We start from the raw sequence: 27,139 nt of genomic DNA on the forward strand, positions 1-27,139 counted from the left end.
TGTGTGAGGTGTTAAATATAGCACTCTTCAAAGTTGTGGGAGTTTGGAGGCAGAAAGGAATGGAACGTCCTTGTGTATTGATCTGGGTATTTGTTGTGGTGATGCTCTGCCCTACAGGTAGCATGTGTGAACTGGCTCTTAGATGTGTGTGTTGCATCGCTACATTGTTTGGCTCCTGTTCTTTGTTGTTTGTTTGTGGATTGAAAGGGGTGTTTTGGTCGATTTTAATGGTTTGGGTTTTCGGGTGGGTTTTTGGTTGTTTTTTGGGGTTTTTTTGGGGGGGTGGTTGTGTATGTGTCATTTAGAGCATTAAATGTGCAGTTCTTCCTCCTTTATTCCTTTAAAAAAGACAGTTATCTAGGGAACAAAGTAACTCACCCTCATCCCCCATACTTTTGATTAAGTGCCATGTTTGTCTGATCCCTGCTTACTATGAGAGAGGATAACAAAATCAAAGCAGGTTTGTTAAACGTCTTTAGATAACCACTTAAGTTTAGGTGGTTTCCCCAAGATTTTCGTTGATACTTTCCTTTCACTTTTGCTTAAAGGAGGATTGGATGAGCCAAATTATTCAGAGAGAAATAATTACAGAGTTGTTGCTTTCAGTCCCCCCTTCTGAGAAGTTTGGGATAGGTCTCTGGAAGATGCTTTTCAGGTCCTCATTGCCTGAGAACCAGCACTGCTCTATGTCAAACGTAACAATGGAGTTACAGAGCTATAAACCAGCTGACAAACAGCATCGTTACACCATGGTATCGTCACTAATTCCTGCCCTGCTAGATTGTCTGCTGTTTGTTGTGTAATGTAGTGGCTATACATGACATCCTTCCAATTTGCACAGACCAAGATATGTGTCAGCTGTATTAATAACACAGCAAGGCTTGCTATCATATGCTTGTCTGTGATGCAAGAGTCAGGCACTTCGAGCTGAGGGTTACCACAGGTTTCCTCAGGCTGGAAAATGGAGGGCATCAGAGGTTTGGTCCGTGATTGAATGCACATTTTGGGTCTCTGGCTGCAAACCTGGGAAGAAGATGACAATGCACAAGGAAGAACCTCAGTACAGAAATGCTTTGATGGTTGGAATTGAAACATTTAATTCAAAGCTATCTCTGACTGTGCTGCTCTTCTTTCTCTCTGCATGCTCATCCCACAAATCATGTGTGCTGTTCAACAGACAGAACCTTCTCCATGCAACTTGCTTACTGTAAAAATCATACGGATGAAAAATGCCAGGAAAGCAGACTTATGTGAGTATTTTTACTATACCCCTGGAACATCTGCATGCTTGTAGAACTACTCAGAATGTAACTGTGTCACAAACACTGCAGAGAATTTACGAAAGGACAGAAAGAGAATATGCGTGACCATGGTGTGCTGAAGACGAGGTAGCATAGTTGGAAGGTATTATTTGTTCTTGCGTCTTTGTCAGTGTAACACTGAAGTCTAGCCACCAGCTGTAGTTATAAAGATGTTTGCACAGAATGCATAAAATGTTTCACATCTGAATCCGCCAAAGAAGAGATTTTGATTCACGTGGAAAGCTGCAATGAGAAGTTTAGATGGGGCGCTTCTTTTTATTGTTCCTTCTTATAGTAACGTCCCCCCTGCACATCCCCAGGCCTGTCACAGAATATTTTATGTAAGCTCACGACCATACTTGACATCTCCCATGGACTGTCAGGTTTGTTTCAGCCATAGGAACAGCCATGTTTTGAAACTTAGTTGAGGGCTTGCACTACTAGCTTTTTTTGTTCTTAATTATTCTTACACAATGCCTGGGCATGATAGTTATGTAAAAGTTTATTAATGCTCCGTAAATATCTGAACAGCAAAGCACTAGGGAAAAAAGTGAGCAATGACAGTCACCTCCAGTCTGAGGAGATTGCTGGTTGTCTTGCATTTATTCATTTATACAAATAAGAAGTCTGAATGCAGAAAGTTTCTACAGAAACCAGATCAAGCTAAATTGGTTCAGTTAAAATGATGCAAGGCAAAACATTTGTTTGGGTGTTCCAAAGTGATTTGCTTTGAGTTCTGCTATACTTTCTCTAGAGACCAAAGGTATACAAAGAAGAGTTTCTCACCCTGATTTCTATTGAAAAGAAGTAAGATGCTTTGTGGTTGCTGAATGTATGGGGGTGAAGACTCTGTATGAACCTCCCCACTGGACCATTTCTAAAGTGCAGAAAGGAAATTTGAAGGTCATTTATTCGAAGGCTGGAGAGAAATTCCTTGCTACAGCTGAAACCTATTTGAAAGTATAGTCATGTGCTCTGAACTGAAAGAAAGAGGTGTGGAAAACTACAGCCCTTAGATACCTCCCCACATAATCAAGTTCTATTAAACCATCTGCCTGATAATGAGCTTACCAAACTTCCTATCCACCTTTTTTTCATCTAGTTCAATGCTTTTTTTTTTTATTTTTGAAACTATTTTTATTCTGAGGAGAGTTTCCTACATTTTGATGCTGTCCTTCCCAATACTAGAAAGTTTCTAGGGCAAGGGACAGGTACTTAAATGCTCAGGCATTTCTGCTTCCCACTCCAAGGCACGTCCCACCAGCCCATCAAGCTGCTTAAAGGTGCAGTTTGAATGGCAGAGATGCTTTCAGGGGGTGACACAGGGTCTGGAGCAGCAGTAAAGCCACAGCAGCGGCTTTCCAGGCTCAGGCTGTTCGGCCTTACACAGTGAAGTCCGTGCCCAACGTTGCCCGTAAAACAGTGTGACAGACACTCACCACCAATGTTGTCAAGCTGTCATCTGTTTGAAATGGTACTGTAAGTCAAAATATCGAAGGGAAGAAATTTTGCACAAACAAAATGAAAACGATACTTGCAAAAGGTGAATTCTGTGCTTGTTGGGTACTTCCATCATGTAGGAAAAGAAAATCATACCAGTCACGGCACTGCCTTGTTCACGTTAAAGGTTGAATCTGGTTTTGATTGACAGCTGCTTAATGCCAGTAACATTTGATTTTGCCAAGTGTAGAGTTTGTCAGTTGCATTTATCAGAAATATCTGCTTTTAAAGTATTTCAGGACATAGTTCTCTATGCAGCCAGAACTGTAGAAGTCACACATTTCAATGGACACGCTCTTTATCTTATAAAATAATCTTGTATTTCTAATGCTTTAATAAAACAATTTAACTTCTGGTTACAATCACTGCCAATGTAAAAGCTAGTGCAAATTGCATGTTGGTAACCATATGTGGCTTTCACTGAGAAGCAGCAAAATGGGAGGCTTGAGATAAAAAAGTGTGCCACTTGTACAAAATTTTGCTGGTTTTCATGTAAAACTGGGGAAATATTGTTGAGTTGTTTCAGTCATCTTTACAGTTCCCTAGAGATTAGCTTGACACAGCCTCAGGAAACCCTGAAGCGTGTGGACCTCCATCACCAGTGATGTAGACTTCTTTACAACAACCGTTTTCCTAACATGGATGTTTTTTTTCCTCAGTCTTCCTTTTCCCAGCTCTGTTTTTACCACTTTCCTTTTCCTGCAAACTTTCTAGATAGAACAAGTCGGCAAGTGTCACCTATTTCTCAGCCATCTTACAGATTTTTAGCATTTTAAATCAGCTCCTTCTCTCTCTCACCGATAGTGCCCATCCTTTTGGTTCCAAAGTGAATCCTGTTGTGTTATTTTCTCCTCTCAATATCCCTCCTTGTGCTAGGTTTCTGCAGACTTTTGGGATCACTTTGTTTGATACTCGTATAGTGTTTCAGTTTGTGCCCCAACCTGGTGCTGCAGGTTAACTTCGTTATTGGTCTACCTGCTCCATTTTCCAGGTAATGGAAACCCATAACAGCAGACTCTCAAAACCTCACTAACATCTCCCACAGAATAGATAATACAAGACCTTTAATGGAACTTCAGCGCGTAAGATGGTATTTTCATCTAAGACAATTTAAATTGGTTTATTCTGCTTTTTAAACCCTGAATCTTTTTAATGCACTCTTGGGCTGTTCTGTCTCTTCTGCCCATTGATCCAGCAGTGTGTAAATCATAGTATGAATTTCCACATGTGCATCCATGCCTAGCTGATGTCATTGATACCACCAGGAATTTCGTATCTTGTTTGTGTTCTCCATGTTCCCACCACCCACTGGGCACACCCACATCCCCATCAGGCTCCATGGGGCTCCTGGTATTCCTGGACCTGTGGACACTTGCCAGTTCGCAGATTTGGGTGTGTATCCCATCAGCATCCTGGCTCTCTGATGGGGTGAGACTTGGATGTGCACCAGCCCAACCTACTCCTAACAGCTTTCTCTGCAGAGAATTTCAGATTTCAAGCTCAGCCTCTCACAGGCCTCTGGCAACCCCCATCGCTCCAAACAAACAGGAAACATCTTTCCACAGCGTGTGATTCAGCTCGGGGTCCCCACTGTGGGAGACAACGGGTGCCAGAAGTTTATGTGGGTTGTAGGCAGAGACTGGGCAGGTTCATAGAAGAAAAACCCAGTGAAGGTTGGCTTAGGAAGTCTCTGAATCTGGAATTGTGAGGGCTGAGAGAGCATTATATGGTGCTTACCCTCTTATACTCTTCCTTGGACACCCACCAGTAAAATGTGGGGCATAATCTCCTCTGGCCCTGACGTCCATCCCAAACAAGACCGAAGATCCTTCCCCAAAAAAGACAAAGGGGCTAAAGAGCAAGATACTGGAGAGAAACAAAATCTTTTAAGTAGAATTAAAAAATGGAAAAGAAAACAAAACCGAGTATTCAGTGTTAAACAACAAGGTAAAAATAGGCAGCTGGAGGGGGACGCTAAGCTGATCAATTTGAAGCCATCATTTCCTGCTTTCTGGAAACATCCAAGATCCCTCAGTGGACACTGCCTGTGGGCCCTGGGCTAAATGGACTTTGGCTGGTGTAGAGTTAAAACTATTCTTCAGCATTGTCTTGTTAAGAAAATGATACTTTTGGAAGCTTTTATGGAAATTTTTATGTTAGGCTTGTTACTTTTGACCTTTCTTATATAAGACTTATATTATTTTGGATACAATATTTTATCAAATTCTTAACTATGTTTTATATTTTAATCAAAAAATGTATTTTATGACATTGCAGTAGCAGTTCTGCCACGTAGGTGATAATTTATGGAAAGGCCCTTGAGATCCTGAAAAGAAATATTGTCAGTGGATTACATTGTTGTTTGAGGAACTGTGGTCTAATGTGATACTTACTGCAGGAACCTGCAGACTTCCTCTGGTGTTTTGCTCTTGCACCATTGTTACAGTTTCGTTGTTATTTATTACTTCACCATTTAAGCAGTTGGAATTCTGTACCAACAACCTATTGTTCTAGGTGCCGCTTGAAACCTTGTTATAAAATAAGGGGATGTGGACTGATAAAGCCCAACTAGGGAGAAAGGGGGTGGGGTGGGGGGTGTGGATAGGAATGGGTGTGTAGGGAAGTAAGGTTGTTTAGCAACATCTCAGAAAAGGGATATTTTAAGGATGGATGTGAATGAGACCAGTGATGCTGTTTTAGGGATGCTTGTAGGGTGCTCCACCCAATGTGAAGGGCAGGGTAGGAGAGTGAAAGCCTTTTATTGAATTTTAGATCTTAGAAGATTAGTGTTAAATGCTCCCTGCAGGCAGGAACCGATCTCCCAGGACTGAAAGAACTCCAGTAATCTGGCTGTGAAGGGCCTTGAGAAGGAAGGTTTTTTTATTTCACAGAAGTGACCTACGTTTTTTTATTTTAAAAAAATAATATAAAAAGTTCCAGTTACCTAAATTACCTAATATTCTGCATCCTACAAAACAGCAATGCCTGCCTGTCCCTGCACCCTCAGTCAGATCTCTGCTCAGCTCCACAGAGTGGGAGGACGAAGTAAAATGTTTTTCTCAGCTGGTGGCGATAGCTTTTATTTAGTGACATGGATGGGTCCAAGTGCGGGGAGACACAATCAAGGAGATGGCCTGGGCAAACAGTATTTGAGGCCACATCTTTGTTTTGGACCCTTTCAGCACAATAAGAAAAACTATACCCTAACAGTTACAGGGGAAAAAAATCTACTCCCTAGAAATAGCCTCAGCGTGAGCACTTCAAGGCCTTTTAAGAGGAGGATGTCCAGGTTAAAGGTGGGCTGGAGGTTGCATCTGTCAGCATAAAAAAAAAAGGTAGAATTAAATTTTTTTGTTTGTTTAGCCCTGTTTAAATTGGCCTGTCGATGAAGCAGGTGAGGTTTGAGCTAGAGCCAGAACAGCTGGTGCCCTGCTGCCTGGGGTACAGCACGGCGCTGGGGCTGTGGTGGTTTTTAGCATGGGTCGTGTCACTGTCAAGCTCTTTAAGGGTAAAGCACAATTAAGATCCAGTCCTGCTATTATCCTGGAAGATAATTAGAAACTTAGTGTAATAACTGGACAAGAAGACTGTGCTTTCATAAACAGCTGCTGCCACGCCTGCTTGTGGCAGGATGTTGCCCCACAGCACTGCCACAGCTGCCACCCAAGTGTGCCTGACAGCCGCTGGTGTGTTGTGGTTGTGGGGCGAGATGCAGCAGGTTGCTGCTGCAAAGCTCTGCCGTGTGTGTCGCATGCAAGTGTAGTCGCCGTGGCTAGGCTGGTGGACCGACCCGGTCAACAGCAACCTGCTTGCCCGTGGCTGGCAACTGCAGCCCCATGCACGGCAGCAGGGTGCGGCAGCATGACTGGCTGCCTGGGCACACGGTGGGCTGCAGAGTGCAAGTTCTCACATTGGCTGGTACCTGGGGCTGGCTGGGCAGAAAATGGGCCTGAGGTATCAGAGGTGAGTAAAAAAAAAAAGTTCCTGGGTGTTGTAAGTGCCTCCCTCATCACACCTGCAAAATACTTCATCAACAAGAGGTAATTAGGCTTCAGAAGGCACCTCTGAAGTACAAAAGGCATCACCAAAATCATTTTGCAGAGGGGAAGAGGGAAGCATGCTTGTGCGGTGGCGGTGTTGGACGTCCCCTAGAGAAGGCCAGAGAACTAACTGAGAAGTCAGGGCTCTGCTGTCTGACAGGTAGTTATTTCCTAAAGGTGTATGATACAGTGCGGTAGCAGGCAGTGATCGCTTACAGAAAAAAACCAAAAAACTGGTGGATTTGCGAAAGCATGCTTTAACCTTTGCAACAGATGCAGACAGAGTATGTATTGCTGTTTGAGAAATGCCAATGAAATAAACTTTGGATCACTCTCAGACTTATGCATCTTGGTCCTCCTGATCCTCCTCCTTGTGAGGACAAGGGCTGCCAGCAGTCTGTGCTAGTATCAGCCTGGACTTCCCAAGAGCCAAAAAAGATTTTCATACGGACATTTCCTGTATGCACACAGGTGTTCAGGGGCTGTTGGGACTTTTAGAAGCTCAGCTGATCTCTACGTGTCTTGCTGTTGTTTTAGAATTCATGTATCTTTGTATATACCACAATTACCTTCATCAGAGTTACTCTTTTTCTCATTCAGAGTTACTCAAACAAAGATGACTTAAGTCTCAGGGGAGTCAGGGGAACAAAAAGGCTAGCTTTGTTAATTCTTCAGTTACACATGGAGTGCAATAAAGGGTCAAGTCAATTATTCTGTGTTTCCCAAATTCAGGTCCGCAGGTAAAACTACGTGGGGCAAGACTCAAGTCTATTCAGGTGAAGGTGTGTCTGCTATGCAATGGCAGGAATGCTTGAGTAGGTGGGGTTTACAAATAGAGGAAATATAATGCTAATGTTGGGATTGGCATTTATGGCTAATGCTTCTCCATGCTATCGCTGATGCTTGTGTAGGTTGTCATCCCTGACTGACAGATTGTGTTCTGTAGGGCAGTCATCCGTGACTCTTGAATGTGGGTCCACAGGATTGTTCATCTCATGACTCACATTTGCCTTTTATTTCCTAATAATGATGACAAAATGTATGTGCAAGCAGATTATTCTGACCTCAGAATGAAAGTGCTTGTTGGTGATGTAGGCACTGTGAACTGCTCCTTGCTGAAGCTTTGGCCCTGAACATCCGTCGCCTGTGATGGAACTCAGGTGGGAAGCCAAAGTCCCAAATTTTACGACTGGTTTCTTCAGCTGAGAAAGGAGAATAAAAACACTAAAGCTGCTTCCCTACATCTGGAAACATTCAATTTCATAGGTGAACTTTAGGACCTGAACAAGATTGAAACAGCAAAGCAATGCAATCTTGCGCAAAGAAGTAACTAACGCCAGCTTGCTCTGTGCTTTCACCTGCACACTAAGTGTTGCAATACCTTTACCACTCTGGCTGACGCACTGGAAAAAAGGCAGGTGAAAACAGCAATCTATTTTTTTATACGCCTTTACTGACAAAAACTCTGCCTTGGGACAGCTGTTTCTCAAAGTAAGTGTTATGCCATCAAACCGTTCAACATTTCAGTGTTTTTCTTATATGTGCTCATTTTAGTCCACAGAGGATTACATGCAATTCATCTCCACAGACAATTTTTTTTCCTTGAATTTTTTTTTTCTTCAAAAGCTCTGTTGTTGAGCTCTATGGTGTACATGTACGTGTTCCTTTCTTCCCGAAAGGGAAGAAAGCAGATGGAGATCGGGTGCCTTGGTGGAAGACCTGCTTTCTGTGCCAGCAATGGGTGAGAACCTTCAGTGCAATGAACTCCTGCCTCTGCCACGTTAGCAGCCAGGCGCACTAGCAAAAAGACGGGATGCTCCAGAACATCAGCAAGACAGAACTCTACAGCCAGAGCTACCCCAGAAATGTCAGGGCACGTTCATGCAAACCTGTGGAAGCCTGGTATGCAGGAGCTGGGCTCTGTCTGCCTGGCAGCCCCGCCACAACAGCTAACGTCACCTGTGCTGTGTTCACAGCAGGAGCCGCCCATGTGACTGCCCTGTGCATAGGGACGGCTCTTCAGTACAAAACCCTTGAGGTCTGATAATGTAATGTAACTGCATTATTCAGAATGATTATTGTTTTTCCAGCAATTAAAAGAAGTAGCTCTCAAGAAGGGCACGCTATCAAGCTTTCAGAAGAGGAAAGCAGGCTAGTTGCCTAGCCGCTGGCCCGATGGTACTGTAGCTAGCATCCTGGCCCGCGTTCTGCATGTTGGCCTGCGTACGGAGCTTAGAAATTTACACCGTGCAATGCCTTATGGGGTAGTAGATGTGTTTCATTGGTCCATCGCTTTCACACTTTCCCTTTCCTCAACAGTAACCCAGTCTGATTGCTACGTGAGTCTGAGCCTACCAACAGCTTCAGTGCAGCGATTCCGCACCAAGACAGTCCAGAACAGCAAGAACCCCACATGGAATGAAACCTTCCACTTCACGATTCAGAGCCAGGTTAAGGTAGGAACACGGCTATTCCCAACGGTTATTCTTACCAGAGATCAAACCTGCCATAGGGCCCTTCCACTCTGCGAGTCGGTCTGCGTTCGGTTGCAAAGCGTTCACACTCCTGCTGTAGCCACTTCGCTCTCAGCGGGTGGGTCAGGCTGCATCTGCCAGCGCAGTCACTACAGTCTGAAGGGAACAAATGCAAAGTTTCTGGTTTTTTCATTCTTGAACTTCTTTCCCAAGTTCCTTCAGCTAAAATGAAATATCTGTAGCACATTATGCTTGTTAAACCTTATATAATTTTACTTATTCTTTTATTAAAAAATCCTAGAACATTCTGGAGCTACAAGTTTGTGATGAGGATAATGCAACTCAAGATGACCATCTCCTCACTGTTTTCTTTGATGTGTCCAAAATCCAGCTTGGAGAAAACGTTCAACTATGTTTCCAGCTGAATCCGCAGGTATGGATAAATTTCAAGGACAAAGCTAAGGGGATGTGGTCAGGTGAGGATGTGGTTGTCTCAGCTCCCCTCTCACGTGTCCCCTACACAAGCCTCTCCTACTGTCTGTTTAGCCACCTGAGTATGTCCATCTGTTTTGGGGGCTGATGCCCAGTGTTGCTTCTGTAATATTACAGCATGTTTTGGGGGCTGCTTCTGCAGACATGGTTGGTCAATGTTATTGGCTTTGACTGTCTGGTTGCTGTCCTTGACATCAAAATCTCAAGTTTACCAGACACAGTAGTTTTGCGGTTGGAGCCAGTGGCTCTGAACTGTGCGTTATGTTCTGTTAACATAAAAGTAGTGATATGCAGTCATACACTGCAAACCCGATGTGGCGTTCAGCTTCTTTGGAAAACGAACATAACACTTGCATAGCTGAGCTGTTCTGAGAAGTTAGTTTTTCAGCAGGTTTCACTTTCACATGGTGGAGACAACTTATACTGAAGTTTTAAAGGCAACGTTTGGGGCCTGGAAATACTTAACTCGAGCAAGTGCTGATTTGATCTGATACCTCTTTTGGAAAGGCTGGCTTTGCATGCTGTATTTTCCTCAGCGGTCACACTAGGAAGGCAACAAGATTATGGGAGTTGCACCAAAACCTGCAAAGGAGGAAGAAAATCTCAGGGGGAGACAGTTACAAGTGACAAAGGTGATGTCTGCACACGCAATGAGTCTAGGTGTGCACCCTCCAGGGCACCTCAGGCTGAGCATTCCCTGGCAGGCCCATCCAGCCTTGCTGGCACTGAGCAGGGAGCCTGTGGGAGGGGAAGGGAAGGGGAATTGCAGGTGGGCTGTGCAACGGTGCAGGGTGAGCCTATGACTGCAGAAAGGAGGAGCAACCAGCAAGGGGCCCTGCAGTGTCTATTACATTTATCCTGCGAGGTCTAAACTAAGAGTCTGCTACAATAGCAGATGTGATATTAGCAGTACTTGATACTAGAAGTATAGCAGGTGCAACACGAAGGAAGATTAATTTGCTGCACGTGCAGCAATGAAAGGCGGATGCTGGTTTATAGAGACCCCTGAAGAGCACATATTCCTGTTGGGTACCTCCCTTCACGGGAGGACCAATCTGCAGTGACCACCTTCATTTTCTTTTGCAGGGAAAAGAGGAGCTGGAGGTTGAATTCACGATGGAGAGCAGGTGTGTAAGGCCAAATAGGCGGTCTATAGAAATGTAAGCCAGAGACAAAATGTTACTGATGCAAAACATCAGCTGGCACTTGCAGCCCTGTAATGCTGTCACCGCCTGAATAAAGTGGAGGAGAAGTCTGGGTGTTCAGGAGGTGCTTGTGTAGGGCATTCAGTGGAGCTGGGATGTATGATGTGTGTGCAGCTGCAGCGGGTGTCCAGACACAGGGAGAAGGTAGCCCAGGTGCTGGTGGCAGCATGGGTACGTCTCTTAACAGCTGCTGCTCACCAGGCTGGGAGGGGCATTCTGCACCCGAGGGAGGTTTAGGTTCCAAATGCCTCGCGCTCCTTACTGTGGGTTCCCTGATGTTTGCTTCGTCATAAGAACGTGGGACAATGATAACTGGAATTTGGTTTTGTTGTGGGAATGGATTAAAAAAAATATTTTTACTGTGTTTCTGGGCTGACTATGTAGTTAATAGAGAGAATGGGCATGTAAATCAGTCCTGTTGATTTTTAAGGTAAATGGTAATATTTTTTCCTGTTTTGTTATGGCATGCTGGATGAATTCACTGGCTTTTCAGCTCTGATCCCCCAGGTTTGAACCGAGCAAAACAGGGCAATAGTGTAATGATGCCATCCCTGTATCAATTTGCCTTGGTGTGTCAAAAAATGATCCTGTCTGATACAGTGAGGAGCTCCTCCATTCAGCAGATCTTCATAAACAAACTTCAGGCTCAAGCCTGTGAGAGGCAAATTGGGTGGAGTGCCCAGCTAGAATTTCTGTCGGTGTTTGGCCGTGCTGCCTGTCCAAAGATAGACTTTTAAAGATAAAGAAGAGTTTAAAAAAAAGTGCTGTTTTTTAATTGATTGTTTTTCATTTTGTCTTTTAGTCCGGATCCTCCTGAAAACATTGTTACTAACGGAGTTTTAGTGGTAATCTTTATTTTGTAATCCTTTCCCTGCCACGTAGCAACGCTCGTTGCAAAGCCAGCACGAGGGGCACTGGGCTGTGGCTCCGTGCGGTGGCACCAAGGCAAGGGCCAAGAGGCGGCTGGTGCTGCAGGAGCCAGCCCAGGCCCGGCTGGGCTGGGGTGGACGCCATCGCTCCGCCTGCCCACAGAGAGCCGAGCTGTGTGCCCTGCAGGGCCTGCTACCCCAGGCCGGGGGTAGCAGAGCCCTTCTCTGCCCTCACCTCCACGTGGTCTGTGTTTTCCCGTGTGGAAGCCCAGTTCCACCTCGCTAGACACGGCCAGGGGGGTTGTGCGCTGGCACCATCACGCCCCTGGGTGCGTGCCCTGTCACGCCTAGGGGACTGCCCAAAGCAGAGCCCTGCTGACAGTGAACGCCTCTTGTTCTTGCCCTGGTTCTCTTACAGTCCCGCGAGGTTTCCTGTTTGGAGGTGCAGGTGAACGGCGGGAGGCTGAGCAAGGACAGCACGGGTGAGCCTTCCCTGATGCACGGAGTGAGCCTGGATGCCACTCCGTTGCACAAGCACCCAATGCCTTGCACTTGAACACCCTGGTTTACAGTTATTTGAGATGTGAGACAAAATCTGGCTGATGCCAGTGGCCTGTGCAGGGGTCTGTAGCTGGTCGGAAATATACAGGTTATTACAGGATGTGGTGTCATAAGCATGTGGTCTGGTTTCCTCACAAAATACTTTCCTCTATAATAACGTCTTGTCAGATGCTTGTAATTTTCACAAATACTTCTGCAGGGAATTTAATTGTTTTGAGTCCTAAACTGGAGCTAACTTCTGTTGCTTCTGGATTCAGAGGCAAAGAAAATGGGCGGAATGAGGACAGGGCCTGTGTTATCAATTTACCTTCTTCAAATTTCTCTAGGTATAGCAATATAAAACACACCGCTAGACGAAACACGGGACACACATTATATTACCAAAGACACTTGCTACACATTTTAAGCAGCGCGTTGCTACCATCTCTGAGCCCACACTTGCAGGCCTGTGCGTATCCTGCACAACTGCTAAAACACCTCTGACATCTCCTGATGGTCCTGCAAACCGCCTAAACACAAGGATGATCCAGTTGAGCTCAGTTGTCACAGTGAAGAAGTTTGCTAGATGTGGATGAAAATGCCTGAGCGAGATAATTCTTTTGAAGGCTGATTATATACCTTCAAGTGCCTGGATTTACAGAGTACATTTCACCTTGAGCCTGGTTTGATTCTATTCTATATGTAAAGACTCTTTTTCAATTACTTGAAGAGACAAATCTGAGGCTTATTATATGAAGGCCAAAACCCACCAGACATTATTTTTGTAAGCGCTAGAAGTTATTTCAAAAGAAATATTACAGGTTGAAGTAAAGGAAAACGTGGTAGATGGACTGAGATTTTACTGGTTCCAAAGAGAACTGTTCTCTGCTACAATGAAAAAAAAGTTTATCCCAAAAGTCTAAAATTTTCACATCACTTTTATTATTATACCAGAATAATATTTTAGTACCACATACTGTTTTATTGCTGAAGTACTTTGAAAATTTCAGACTTTCAGAAGAAAGTGCTTTTCTCCCCCCAAACTGTTGTCTGCTGTGAATCACTATCTAGTGAACAGAGCAGTAGCCTCAGCAATCATGGTATGCCTGGAAGTGCACCGATACTATAGCAATAGTTACTATATGGCATGTTCCGTCTGTGAGCTCTAAAGCTGAAACCCAAAGGCTCAGATAACTGACTCTGCTTATTTATCCTACAATTTGGGTATCGAAATTAAGTCATTACTTAAGAAAAAAACCATGTATTACATTACCATGCAAACAAATTATCTACAATTTTTGAAGAACTTAAGTTTGAAACTCCTTTGTTTCAGAGAGAAAGTTCGCATTAACTGTGGACGGGTCGTTTGAAGGAACCCAGACCCACACGCTGAGCTCCTGCTTCTGTCCAACCTCCCCGACCAGGTTCCACTGCATCAAGTACAACCAGTCGGCGCTCACCGTGGCCCTGCCGCGGCGCAGGCGGCTCAGCAGGGTACGTGACCGCCACTAACGCTTAGCTAGCTCTTTGCTGTGTCTTTGGGGACCTCTAGGACCGGAGTCTGTGTGCAGGTCTGTGTATGCAGGGAATGGTAAGTGCGTGTATTTAAGTAAGGCAGGGAGACTGCTTTTACCTCTTCCCCGCCCCCCTCCCTTTTTTTTTTGTATAATAATTAACTGGGTTTTTTTAACCCTTGTTTCCAGTCTATATCAAGTCAAAATGAAAGGGATATGAATGGGTCCGTGACTCTAGCTCTGAACTCGCTTCCTATACAAGAGAAAATAACAATAGCAGAGGTGAGAACAAGTCTTTTGTAATAAAAACCAGCCCCGATACAGGTTCAGTTTGGTGGGTGGTGAGCACCTTACAGTTCAGTGGTTCAGTTCCTGTCAGACCCCCAGGTACTAACTACAGTGTAAGGTGTGAATGACAGTCACTTTGCAACTATGCAAGTGGGTTTTTTTTCTTTTGTTCTGCCTGTGGTTCCCCGTATGCTGCTCAACCCTGTTCTGAGTTTAAACTAATTTCCTCAGGACATATCTAATATGTTCATCAATGTACTATGCAAGCTAACAGTAATGGGTACGACAATTAAGACTTCTGTTTGCAAAGAGAAAGCCTGAAGCAGAAGATAAACCAGAACACATCTGTATGCCTGTGGTTCAGATGCCCAGCTTTCACCGACATTCCCAGAAAAGGAAGGTTAAACCAGGTTTTCAGCTATGAAAAGCAGGGGGGCCCTAAGCCCACCTGGCTCGGGTGAATGGCCCATTTCCGTTCAGCCCAGACTACATCTCTCGCAGGCCAGACCATTGCTGACCTCATTCCGTGGCTGTGCTGCAAACAGTGAAACTCAGCCCATAGATCATGTGGGGGAGGCAGGCGCAGGATTAACGAACGGCCTGACCATGCTTACACTGTTTGTATTGCGATTTTCAGGACAGGACAATTGACTTGTACACAAAGGCAAATGAATGGTAAGTAAGTCTTCAGCAAGACCTGACCTGATCCTGTAACTGGGAGACATTTGCGCCTATACAAAGGTCATTTGAAATCAGCAGGGGTCCATGCAGGCTCAGTTGTAAGCAGAGGTGTATTCATCTTTGGGTTGCAGGCACTTGTTTGCCAGGTGTGACTTTTTCAGTGCTGGAGAATGAAATCATGGGTCCCCTTTCTTCCAAGTTTCCGAGCTGTTAGCACAGCTCAGTAAGTAGTTCTCAATTTGTGTGTGTTATTACACCTGCAGGTGGAGAGAACAGCTCCACAAAGAAATCGTATTTTTGTCTTATACAAACAAGATAACACCAGAGTATGGTAGCTGTTTCCCTAATCAACTGCGGTGCCTCTTGATAGTGGTTATGCAGTTACACATATGGCAGCACTATTCAAAACTTGAAAAATCAATTATATGAGCAAATAAAACCAGAAGTGTGTTGTTAGGAACCTTTTTAACATACCATGACAGTATGTCATGTTCTGCTCTGCCTTCCCATTTGCATTCTTGTTAACAGCTACAGCAATTAGCAGAGGCCTGTCTGTGGTGTTGCTCTTTCTCATTTATTAAATTATACTGTCCAAAACCTGGTCTATAAATGCAGAGATAGCTGGAGTTGACTGCGGCAAGTAGCAATGTAATTAATACTTATGCCCTGGTCTTAGGACTCAGGGTCTGTGTTTCAGGCCAAGAAACCTAGACGCCCGCCTGGGGTTCAGCCTGTGTGCCGATGAACAGGTTTTCCTGCAAAAGCGGAGGAAGGTGGTCGCTGCTGCGCTGAAGGATGTTCTTCACCTGGACGAAGATCTGCAAGAGCACGAGGTAAGTAGGAAAGGCACTGCTGAGGGATTCTTCTCTCTCCTTTTCCTCAAGCCTGGAGATGAGAAGTGATTTCTCACCGCCATCCAGATGAGGAGTGAGGACATCTGTCAGCAGCTCCTCCTCCGGGGCACTGTTTGCAGCCAGGGTGGTCTCAGCTGGTGAGCTCAATAGTCTGTGGATGAGCAAAGTCTACTTCCACTTGGCTTTCAAGTGAATTATTTGAAGGAGCTTCAAACCAATGAGTTTGGTCCATGTTTCTTTTAAGTCTTTACTGAAGCATGAAGATCATCTAGTGTACCCCACAGGGATGTCCAGCAACTTGTATTATTTATAACTCATGGAGCAATGTTTTTTTATCTCTAATCTATGTGTTTTATTTTACTAGTGTCTGGATGTTGCTTTTGCACATCTGTTTTCCCTTGATGAGGATGTGCCTTAATGCTGCTTTTCCACCTATGCTTTCTGCCCTCTTTTGTGTTGAACAGGTGCCTATAGTGGCTGTGACCACAGCAGGATGTGGGATAAGAGCACTCACTGCCATGTACGGCAGCATTTTGGGTCTTCAGAAGTTGCATGTTCTGGATTGCGTTTCATACATCAGTGGTTCGTCTGGCACAACATGGTGAGGAGTCATTTTGATGTTTGGACCTTGTTGCATTAAGCAAAACCCATGCTTTGTCTAGGGCAGGGGTCCTCAAACTACGGCCTGCGGGCCCGATACGGCCCTCCAGGGTTCTCAATCTGGCCCCCGGTATTTACAGAACCCTCCCACGGCCTTCCCCCCCCCCCCCCCCCCCAGCCGGGGGTTGGGGGGGGAAACCAAGCAGCCACAGATGGCTGCCTGCCACTGCATCCGTGCACTGGCCCCCTGGTTAAAAAGTCTGAGTACCCCTGGTCTAGGGGTTTAGATCTCAGCAGGGGTAAAAGGGGCCTATTGAGTTACTGCTTCCATCTCTGGTCTACGGATGCCAGGGTCACCCATGAAAGACCTATTGTGCATCATACTTCTGGTGTCACTGAAGTAACTTATCCCTAACCACAAGAGGAGACTTTATTGGAAGGACAGACATCCTCAATCCTATGAAAAATGATCCTTTCTGGTTATTTTAGTGTTGGACAAAACCAGCACAGACAGCTTAGTGTAGCTGCTTGTATTGGATCCCAGATCAAGTGATTTTTGACTGGTTGAGCTTCCTCTGAGCAGAAATGCAAGTCTAAAGGCAAGAGGAGAGTAACCTAAAGGTAAAACAGTAAGTACCAAGGCTCTGCAAAGTATATCCTCTGAATTTCAAAAGCAGCATCTTCATTCCTTTCTGTTTTCCATCATGTCTCCTGCCTGCAGGACAATGACAAAACTGTATGAAGATGCTGATTGGTCACGTAAGGATCTTGGAGAAATAATCATTGAAGCTCGGAAGCAAGCAGCCAAGTGCAAGATGGGGGCTTTTTGCTTGAGAAGTCTGAGGAATTATTACCGAGAGCTGAGCCAAAGGACCCAAGCAGGACATAAAACATCTTTTATTGATCTGTGGGGGCTCATGATTGAATCCATGTTAAATGACGGGGTAATGTCTATGCATTTTTCTTCTCATAAAGTTGGTGACTTGATCTTTATGATCATTGTGAGAAATTAAAACCCTAGGAAGAGACACGTGGCCAATAAGACTGTACTTGGTATACAGGCAGAACACTGCTTACCTGCAATTAAAAACTTGGAGATATAGTGTATGTCTACACTGAAGCCTAAACTGTGATTGAACGTAACACAGAAATACTCAGGCTAGCTCTAGAGCAATCGGCATAACCAGCATGCTAATTAAATTAACACTGGAGTTGTCCAAGAATTTTTTGAGGTTCTTAGGTGTTTCTTTATGGCCCTATGCTCGTACATCTCCACCGCTGCAATGTTTACACAAGCTGTGGTCATACCTTGAATCTACTGCAGATGTACACTGCCTCTAGTTACTGCACTTTGTGATTTAGTGATGAGAAAGCATATAGATCCAGAGTTCCTGTGACATCTTATCTACAGAAACTGTGATTTTGCAGGTGCCTTTCAGCTACTTCAGATTTGATCTTGCAGGACCTCCAGTTTCTGATGTTGTTATAATGACACCATCAAAACTTTCCACGTAAATTAGCAGACTGATGATAGCTGGGAGAAAAGCTATTTTATTTTAAAATCCTGTAAACGTGATTTATATTTTGTCTAGGTGAAACAGATAAAATGAGGTGCTCTTGTTTCATATCACATTTCACGTTGATTTCTGACCTCAGTGCTATGTAGCAAAATTTGCTAGAATTTGATTTGGCTGAAGTCCACTGAAAATCTCCATTTAATGTATAAGATAAATTGTTAGTATTGGACAGCTCAAGGATTTTCCTCTGTAGATGTTAACTTTCAATATGCTTTTAAAAAAATAATCTTGACTAGAAGGGTCATTAACATGCTGTCTTGAAGAACTCATGTTTAACAGATGAAGTATGTGGAAATAGCTGAATTACCCAGATCTGCCCTATTTTTTCACTTACATTTAGCAATGCAAAGTGAGAACAGCATGTGAAGCAACTCATTACTGTTGAATACTGAAGGTAGAACATGGCTTGTTATCTTAACAACAGTTATTCCTGTTCCCATTATATTCTTGCCCTCTGTTATTCAAGCACATGGAAGTAAATTTAGGAGGAAGCTCAGGAAAGTTATATCACAGAATGACGGAATGGTCAGGGTTGGAAGGGGGCCTCTGGAGACCATCCAGTCCAACCCCCTGGTAAAGCAGGCTCTCCTAAAGCAGGTTGCACAGAGGGTTTTGAACATCCCCAGAGAAGGAGACCCTCCAGCCTCTCTGGGCAGCCTGTCCCAGTGCTCCACTATCCTCAAGGGAAAGAGGTCCTCCCTCCTCTTCAGAGGAAATTTGTTGTGTGGCACTTTGTGCTCATTGCCCCTTGTCCTGTCACGGGGCACCACAGAAAAGAGCCTGGCCCCACCCTCTTGGCACTTCCCTGTAAGATACTTGTAGACGTTGATAAGATCCCCTCCCAGCCTTCTCCTCTCCAGGCTGAACAGGCCCAGCTCGTTCAGCCCTTCCTCACCAGGGAGATGCTCCAGCCCCTCGTCTTCGTAGCCTACGCTGGACCCTCTCCAGTAGCTCCCTGTCTCTCCTGAGCTGAGGAGCCCAGCCCTGCACAGGCACCTCACCAGGGCAGAGTAGGGGGAGGGTCCCCTCCCCTGACCTGCTGGCCACACTCCTCCTGAGTGGATATCCTATATTCAGACTCTATAAGCTGATGTCTTTGAAGAACTGATTATCAGCCAACCAATTTTGTCTGTTTTGTTTCCCCCCCTCAAATCCAGAAATGCTACCACAGGCTTTCTGATCAACGTCGGGCAGTGAATCAGGGTCAGAACCCGCTGCCCATCTACCTTGCCCTCAACGTCAAGGACAAAGTTGCCACTAAAGATTTTAGAGGTAACGTTTCAATTCTGGAAAAGAACCTATGTTTTTACCTGGGGAGGTACAGCATGGGGCTACTGTAAATAATGAATTGTTTTAAATTCTCACTCCAAGCCAGAAGTCCTGTTCAGAGATGTAAAGAGTAACTGGGCAGGCACAGTCCATATTTTGAAAGATCTCCGGGCATGTAAGCATGCATATTCAGACATTAACTTCAGATTAATGACACAACATAGATCTGTGACACTGTCTCAGAAATGCTATGAATTGTTAAGGAATGGGATCCACTGGAGCCGTAAGTTTGCTTAACTTACGTTTGCCATTGTTGGCAATAAAAGCAATAAAAGTCAGTCCATGTCCTAGTCCACCTTCCATGAGAAAACTTCCCTCTTGCTACACAAAAAGAAAGAAGAATTTAAATTTTCCCTTAACCCTGACACCGCGCTCTCGCAAACCTGCAGGCAGCGGGACAGCTGGTGCAGCAGTGGCTGTCAGCAGGTTTGCTCAGGGCACATGCTGAGCGAGGCTGCCCGCGAGGGCTGACGCCTGGCAGGTGTGTTCCACGCCTGGAGGCTTGTTTGATTTCAGCAGCGGAGCTAACGCTGCTGGTGCGTGTGTTGGTAGAGTGGGTGGAGTTCACGCCATACGAGGTGGGCTTCCTGAAGTACGGCGCCTTCATTCGGGCAGAGGATTTTGGCAGCGAGTTCTTCATGGGTCGCCTGATGAAGAAGCTCCCCGAGTCCCGGATCTGCTTCATGCAAGGTGATTCACCAGCCGGGGGGAATGACAAGCTTTTAATATAAACACTAATGATCCTGGAAATTAGTCCCCAGAAAGCTGTTGTTCTGCATTTGGCAGCAGAGGTACTGGGTCAGCCAGCTGGAATTCAGCCTGTCCCCTGAACTCACTCAACTGCCCTTGCTAGCAAAGGTGGTTTTATCATTTGGACTAAGATAAAATGAAACTGCAATGGCAAAAAAAAGTTGTTACATGATTTCATGAGTGCTTTTGAAGCATCACCATTGCCCACAGCTTGCGAAATGTTTTGAAAGTTGGAAATCTCTGAGACATTGTGGAAGCTGAAGGTAATGTTGAGAAGAAATAGGGCAAGAAAGAGGGGAATCAGAGAAGGAGCTGGCTGAAAATACTTCTTTATCAAAGGAAAAAGGAAATGAAAATAGGAAAATGACAATGTAATATTTCTCAAAAGAAATGTTCCAGGGAAAATGTGTGTGGCGGAAGGGAAAATACTTGGAAATTTCTTCTGAAATAAGTTTGCCTTCTGAGCCAGCTCTGCCACTGAAATAGATGTCTGAACTTACACAAAAAATTGACAGAAATACAAAAAAGTTAGAGAAGAGCTGTGGAAGGAGCAGAAGGCAGTTTTTTAAAGAAACTTCCTTGTGTTTACCTTATCACTGCTTGTTATACCTTTCCCACTTCCTAGGAATGTGGAGTAGTATCTTCTCCAAAAACCTCTTGGATGCCTGGCATGCAGCTGACAATTCGGAGGACTTCTGGCACAAGTGGACCCAAGACAAAGTGACTGAAATAGGTAAATCTCAAGTACCCTTTGACTCATGGTCTCCCTCCTCCAGGTGCCTCTGGTAGGGTAACTGTGCTCACATTTCTCAGTTTTTGTTTTTTTCTGTCAGCCTGGTGCTCTCAGCCTCAGTGTGTGGGAGGCACCAGGAAAATCAAGTGATTTGATTTTAATGAATAACCAATGCTTTGCTTAAAGAGTGAGATTCTTGTTAGAAGGAAAGGCACCATCAGTCAGACCTTGATGGCAAGGACACAGGGATGGATATGTAATGAAAATGGTATGTAAGGAAATTAACTGGAACTCACAGCAGAGCATAGGGAAAAATAACACAATGCTGAGAGCTGTGAACACATGATTACTCTTGGTAGAGTGGCTGACCCTTTCTCCTCTTTGTGCCTAGCCTCCTCTTGATTGTGGTTATATTCCAATTGCATGTCTCTAGAGGAACAGCCAGACTTGCCCGAGAAGCCGTATGAGATGGCTACATGCATGTTCACTCCTACGAGTGGTCTCTCCACGGCTCTCCGGGATATCCTGACGGACCGCCCTGCTGTCTCCAAGTACCACAACTTCCTGAGAGGCTTCCAGATGCACAACGAGTACATCCAGCAGGAGCACTTCACCAAATGGAAAGGTGTGGCCAGCACTCCTGCCTATGTGCCTCAGCTGCTGCTGGGGCAGGCACAGGGGCTGGGAGTCAGCGAGGGGTGTTCGTGTACCCTTAAGAGAACTGTGTGGGCTTCGTGGTTAGTTATGGGTGCTTGCTGAGAGGAGAGGAGGGAGAACAAACTCCTCACATCTCTCAGTTCCAGTAACACAACTGTTCAATTCTTGGGTGATCTGGTGCTGAAAGTCCTCACTGGGATGAAAATTACTGGGCTCTGCACATATGGAACGCTTGCCTAGGTTTTGGTGCAGTTCATGGGTTTGGAACCATCAATAAAATGAGAAGTGGAGAGGCTGATGGGAGCTTTAGGATCACTGCATGCTATCCGAAAGCAAAGAGAAAACCCTGCAGGGGAGGGAAGCTCACCTTCCTTTTGCTTTCTAACTTCATGGATGTCTTTCTGCAGTTTATCAGTGCTGAATCTTGTACTCTTTAGACACTTTGCTAGATGCGTCGCCTAATGATCTGAGAGGCAACTCGGAGCACCTGGAGTTGGTGGATGCAGCTTTCTTCTTTGAAACGAGCTGTCCACCCCTTATGAGACCAGAGCGGAAAGTGGACGTCATCATACACTTAAATTACACTGGTGGATCACAGACCTTGGTGAGGACTCTCAAAAATGTCTTTGTTTAACTTCTCCTTGGTTTTCCACAGCTTTCAGGCAGGTGCCTGTAAATGTGGAACTTAGTGGAATATAGTAACATGGTGTTTCTAAATCTCAGAAGAAGAATGGAAATTCCCAGAGGGGAAAATGTCTTTATTTTTCTCAAGTTACTTTTGAAATAGCCCTAAGTGCCTCACCAATGAAATACAGAGTGACGCAGTGAAGTTATGATGGTCAAGCTGCAACTTCTGTAAGATTTAATAGCACAAATACAGCTGGGAAAACTGTGATTCAGATGCTGAATTTAATCTGCATTTTCCTTAAATGTATAAGTATCTATTTGTCTTTTTATTCTAATATGTGATCTTCTAGCTGTTCAAGAACAACCTAGGGAGTGAAGAATTTCTTCACCTTTATTTTTACCTCTCTTAATAAATATAATTTTTCTCCTCCAATAGTGGGCTTGAAGCAAGATATCAAATACATTTACTATCTTGCAGAAATCTGCTTTGGTTAAAATGGTTATATAGATTTTGAAAGTGGTATTCACCACATAAAAAAGACAGATTTAAACTCCCAAATACAGACTTGTAATTGTAAACCTGTCCCTGAAGGGCACCACAGAAAACACAAAGCTTACTGGTTAAGACTCTGTCACTTTTTTGGGTGGAAGATACTTTAATGCTGCTCTTACACTGTGATGCCACATGAAAAATATTTGTCTTTGTCCTGCAGCTGAAAAAGAGCATGCATGATAACTTGCACTACATTTCTTTCTTGTACTCTGAAGTATTTTGGAAATATTTAATTCAAACAAACTGAGGTAGAACTTCAGTGTTTTGTTAGATAATTTAACAAAGCTGGTCATCACAAATGAGCTTTCTGATGAATGCTTTTGGTGCTATATTTTGAGGTCTAAAATACGTTAGCTTGAAATCTCATGTTATTTCTAAAATTCAAAATTATAGAAATGGGTAAGCTGGTCTCAAAACCTTGCTAAAGTCTCTTGTGGTCAAGTCACAAGCTGTACTGCTATATAAACAGATAATGTAATTGGCGAATCTTACTGTCCTGGACCACAAATTTAGTTCTGTTACATTCTTCTGACTTAGTTCTCCTTTAATCAATGATGCTCTAAAACATGCTTTGAATTAATTTGTTCTGATCCTAAATCATAATCCCATTTTAGAGGTGTGACTTGGTACATATTTAAAGCCTCTTTGTCATCTTGATATTAGGTGTTTTCCTGAACATTTCCAAATAGCTCCTCAGACAAGATAAAAAGAGTCCCTGGGCTGCAGGCACTCACATTATTGCTAGTGGTCCAGTGGGATCAGTCTATTTTGTGCAACTCTGTATGAATTACTGGGCTTTGGCAGCAGCCTGATCTTGGGTGTCTTTTCCATTCATTACACTGCTGCCATGACCAGCCCCTGGAGCAGGCCTGCAGATACTTCACAGAGCAGGGAATTCCATTTCCCAGTTTCGGGCTGAAGGACGATGAGAAGAACCTGAAAGAGTGCTATATGTTCGATGGTGCAGACACCCCAGGAGCTCCTCTGCTGCTTTATTTTCCTTTAGTGAATGACACCTTCCAAAGATACGTAGCACCTGGTAAGTTAACAGTACCCACCTAATTTTATTGACCCAATGAACTTTCTCACTCCCTGGGTGTTTTTGCCTCATCCCAATAAAAAAATCCTTTGTTTGTTTGCTTGTTCCTACTAGCTAATGTATTGTAAAATGGGATGACACTGTTTGCAAAAGCAGGTAAAATCTTGTGTATAATTTTAGTTTGAGTCTTGGCACAATTCAGTGAAAGAAGAAAAATGTTCCTCAAGTAGAGGAATGGGAACTAATTTCTTCTTGTGATCTCCAAAAGTTTACTGCAGCATGTAGAACAAAGCATATTTTTCAGATTATGTATTTTTATGGCAGTCAGATCTAGGGGAGAATTACCTGTACAGTATAGAATGGTTCTATGGAGGGCCACTGTGCTTTCTATATGGGCTGTTTAATGTGTTGGTTGTATATGCTGGAAAATCAAAGCAATAGTGTGTGAACTAATACAGTCACGGCATCCTTTTGGGCTAGCATTTGAGACTCAGGCTTTGTTTTTATGATGATTTCCAAGGCCACTAATACTCTGCTTCCTCCTGTACTACATATTTCTTATTCCTTTTCCCTTTAGTGTGTATTTTACTCAACAACCTACAGGGTAAGACTGAACACCTGTGACCACACAAAATGATGTGCCTCGACCTGGCCAGTAGAAGGTGCCGGTTGCAATGGAATGATGTTTAGTGACGCTTTTTTTTTTTTTTTTTTTTTAAATAGGCTTTATTCAGCAGTAGATTTTGCAGTGATCATAGCACTGCATTTGTCTTCATAGCAATTTCACCTGTGATCTCTCTAAATTATTCTTGACACAGTGTATCAGAGTACTGTAATTTCCTATACAAACACATTCTTTTTTTTCCCTTGACAGGCATGTCACGTAGTGCTGCTGAAATGGAACTCGGCAAGGTTGATATCTCCAGTTTCTGCTCTCCTTACTCAACGAGGGAGGTCTCGCTGAAAGCAGAAGATTTCAACAAGCTCTTGAAGCTGACTAATTACAACATCATGAACAACGAGAACATGATTCTTCAGGCCTTGCGCATGGCTGTGGCACGGAAGAAACAAGCTGTGAGCCAGCCAGTACCACAGGCACAGTCCTCTGGTTGAACAGCATTTTCCTCACCCTTACTGAGTATTTACCATGACTGCACATATGGAATAGCTACTTCACTCTTCTTGGCAGGTGCCATCTCTTCCTAACTAACCTTCTCAAAAAAAGAAAACTTGATGTGTTTGATTCATAGCCGCATGGCTGGGTTTACTAAGCAGTAGTTGCTTTTCGATCCGGAGTTGTGATATCAAACACAGCAGTCTATGTTCATGCCATCTCACTGTGATGTTCAAGAGGCAAAGATTTAGCTCTGTGTGATTGGGAAACAGTTTTAGCTCTCTGTCTCCGCAATCTCTTACTGTCTTGATGGCTAGTCACTAGTATATTTTCAACTGCAAAATATTCTGGCATTTTGTTGGGACCATTGGCAGCAAATCCATGAAGCCCTCATCACCACCTTCTGTGTCTGAACATGCAGTATTGATTTAAATAATTTTATGTAGTTTTAATAACTTGAATTAAATGGTGTTCTACCTTCTGAAAGTTTTGTTCCCGGGCGCTTGTTCTGTTATGAGCTGTAGTGAAATGTATTTATCTTACAAAGGGTATTTGATGTTTCAGTGTGTTGGGTAGCAGCTATATGGGTGGGTAGCCTTTTAGGTCTTTGATGACATCTATTCCTACCAATTAAATCAAACTTACAAATTTGTTTTGAAGGACCATTGCTATTTCCTCTCACAATCAACTGTGTTCTGTCTCAGATCATGTGTGTGCTGCAGTTGTCTCCCTGCAGTGCAATTTTCCTTCAGCATCATCTGGATGCTTGTTCAGTGTAATGAATTGAAATATTACTGAAACAGCGTGTGAGGGGAATTGCAGAATGTATGGTAGTTGCACACACAGAATCACGCTGGAGAAATGGAGGAGGATACCAATATTCTGTTTGCTGCATCCCAGTTGTTAAACAACCACAAAATGTGAAATACAGCTTCAAGGTACACTAGTACAAATTAAGATTATATGACTGCCACAGTCTAACTGCTTATTTGACAAATACATTGAAATGCAGTGGCTGAGGGGGGGAAAGCTGATTTATACACAGATAGCACAAAAGCATAACAGCTCTCAAACACCAGCGCAGTTGCCAAAGAACAGAAGAAATACCTGTCCTGGGAATGTGCTAGTTAGTGCATGCACACACCTGATAAAGGACCTGATGAGCAAACTGTCAACAAAAAGCAGCCCTCCTCTTCAAGCTGTACAAGGAGGATGGTTTGTAATGCAGGAGACAGTTGTGTGTCGTTCCCAATAAGCAAGAGTCCTGTCCACCAAGGCATGGATGTTGGTCAACCATCACTGTGTACTTGGATGTGGACATATAGCAGAATTAGATACCTTGTGTTTCCTCTCAGCTAATGAGACATTCCATAAGTAAACCCTCTGTCCTTTTGGATGGGTTTTCAGATGTTATGAAGAAATACAAGCTGTTCAGATTAAAAAAAAAAAAAAAATAATGAAAAAGCCCCAGTGTTTTGAGGAGAGGGGAACCTACTCAAATGTACTAATGGCCAAGGAAGGCCCAGCAGAGAGACATGTAGCTTCTGTTTTGAGATTAATTCTTCCTCACAGGCGAGTTACTGGAGGAAGACTGGTGGTCTTTTCTAGAACTGGAGCTGGATGGAAAAGTTGGGGTTTGCTGTCTCGGTCACCGCCTCACAGCAGTGCCGTGGGAGCGGGCGCGGGCGGCGGGAGCCCGCAGGGTGGGCCCGGCTCGAGCCGCGCGAGGAGCCCCGCCCCGCCCGGCCGGGCCCCGCACGCGGCACGCACGGCCCGCCCCGGCGGGGGCAGCGGCTCAAGGGGAAACGCTCCGGGCGGAGCAGCTGCGGCGGGGGCGCGCCGGGAGCGTGCGCGGGGAGCACAGCCCGGCCGGGGGGCACCCGGGGCGGGGGGCGGGAGGCGCGCCCGGCGCCGCAGCAGAGCTGCCTACGGCGAGGAGGGCGGCCCCCCCTCCCCTCCCATCCCATCCCGGGGCAGGGGGTGCCCGGAGGAGCCGTGACCCGCGGTCGGCCCGCGCCGGAGTGGCTGCGGGCAGGGCCGGCGGCCCGGCGGGGCGAGGCTGCGGCCGAGGGGCTGCTGTGCCCGGGGGGGTCCCCGCCGGGGCAGGGGACCAGCGTGAGGAGGGTCCCCCCGCGGGGAAGGGGCGGCGGGGGCAGCCTGGCAGGGACTGACGGCAGCCCCGGCCCTGCGCCCTGCGGGAGGAGAGACCGTGGGAGCGAAGCGGAGCCCGGGAAGAAGGTACGAGTGGGGAAAGGTGTTCTGATACTTAGTTTTAATTTATCATCCTACTCTAATTTGACTGGTAATAAATTAAACTGATTTCCCAGAGCCGCGTCCGTTTTGCCTGTGGCGGTAAGTGCTGCGCGGTCTCCCTGGCCTGTCTTTGACCCGTGATGTTTCTG

General features: G+C 44.9%; 2 protein-coding genes across 2 annotated transcripts in view; both read left to right on the forward strand.

The window, feature by feature from the left end:
* The first annotated feature begins 322 nt into the window (after positions 1-322).
* On the forward strand, positions 323-25,228 carry LOC130153200 (cytosolic phospholipase A2 epsilon-like). The gene is made up of 19 exons (XM_056347691.1): positions 323-1,250; positions 9,161-9,297; positions 9,617-9,748; positions 10,894-10,934; positions 11,815-11,857; positions 12,300-12,363; positions 13,755-13,915; positions 14,125-14,217; positions 14,861-14,898; positions 15,581-15,737; positions 16,223-16,359; positions 17,080-17,302; positions 19,093-19,207; positions 19,817-19,954; positions 20,640-20,747; positions 21,181-21,372; positions 21,842-22,008; positions 23,440-23,623; positions 24,498-25,228. The coding sequence occupies exons 1-19, from the start codon at positions 1,142-1,144 to the stop codon at positions 24,734-24,736; spliced, it is 2,478 nt and encodes an 825-aa protein (XP_056203666.1). The 5' UTR covers positions 323-1,141; the 3' UTR covers positions 24,737-25,228.
* A 1,129-nt stretch (positions 25,229-26,357) lies between these two features.
* LOC130152376 (cytosolic phospholipase A2 epsilon-like) overlaps positions 26,358-27,139 on the forward strand; it is a 36,551-nt gene continuing 35,769 nt past the window's right edge. The window contains exon 1 of the mRNA XM_056345855.1: positions 26,358-26,975. Within this exon, the coding sequence (XP_056201830.1) occupies positions 26,358-26,975 (618 nt within the window). The remainder of the gene's footprint in view (positions 26,976-27,139) is intronic.

This window comes from Falco biarmicus, chromosome 7 (genome assembly GCF_023638135.1).
Source record: "Falco biarmicus isolate bFalBia1 chromosome 7, bFalBia1.pri, whole genome shotgun sequence".
Classification (NCBI taxonomy): domain Eukaryota; kingdom Metazoa; phylum Chordata; class Aves; order Falconiformes; family Falconidae; genus Falco; species Falco biarmicus.

Bases quoted from the DNA above. Each gene is read 5' to 3' on its own strand.
- LOC130153200 (XM_056347691.1), top strand. From the start codon at position 1,142: ATGCTCATCCCACAAATCATGTGTGCTGTTCAACAGACAGAACCTTCT. The intron at 17,303-19,092 runs GTAATGTCTATG...CCTCAAATCCAG, and splicing joins AATCCATGTTAAATGACGGG to AAATGCTACCACAGGCTTTC. The intron at 20,748-21,180 runs GTAAATCTCAAG...GCATGTCTCTAG, and splicing joins AGACAAAGTGACTGAAATAG to AGGAACAGCCAGACTTGCCC.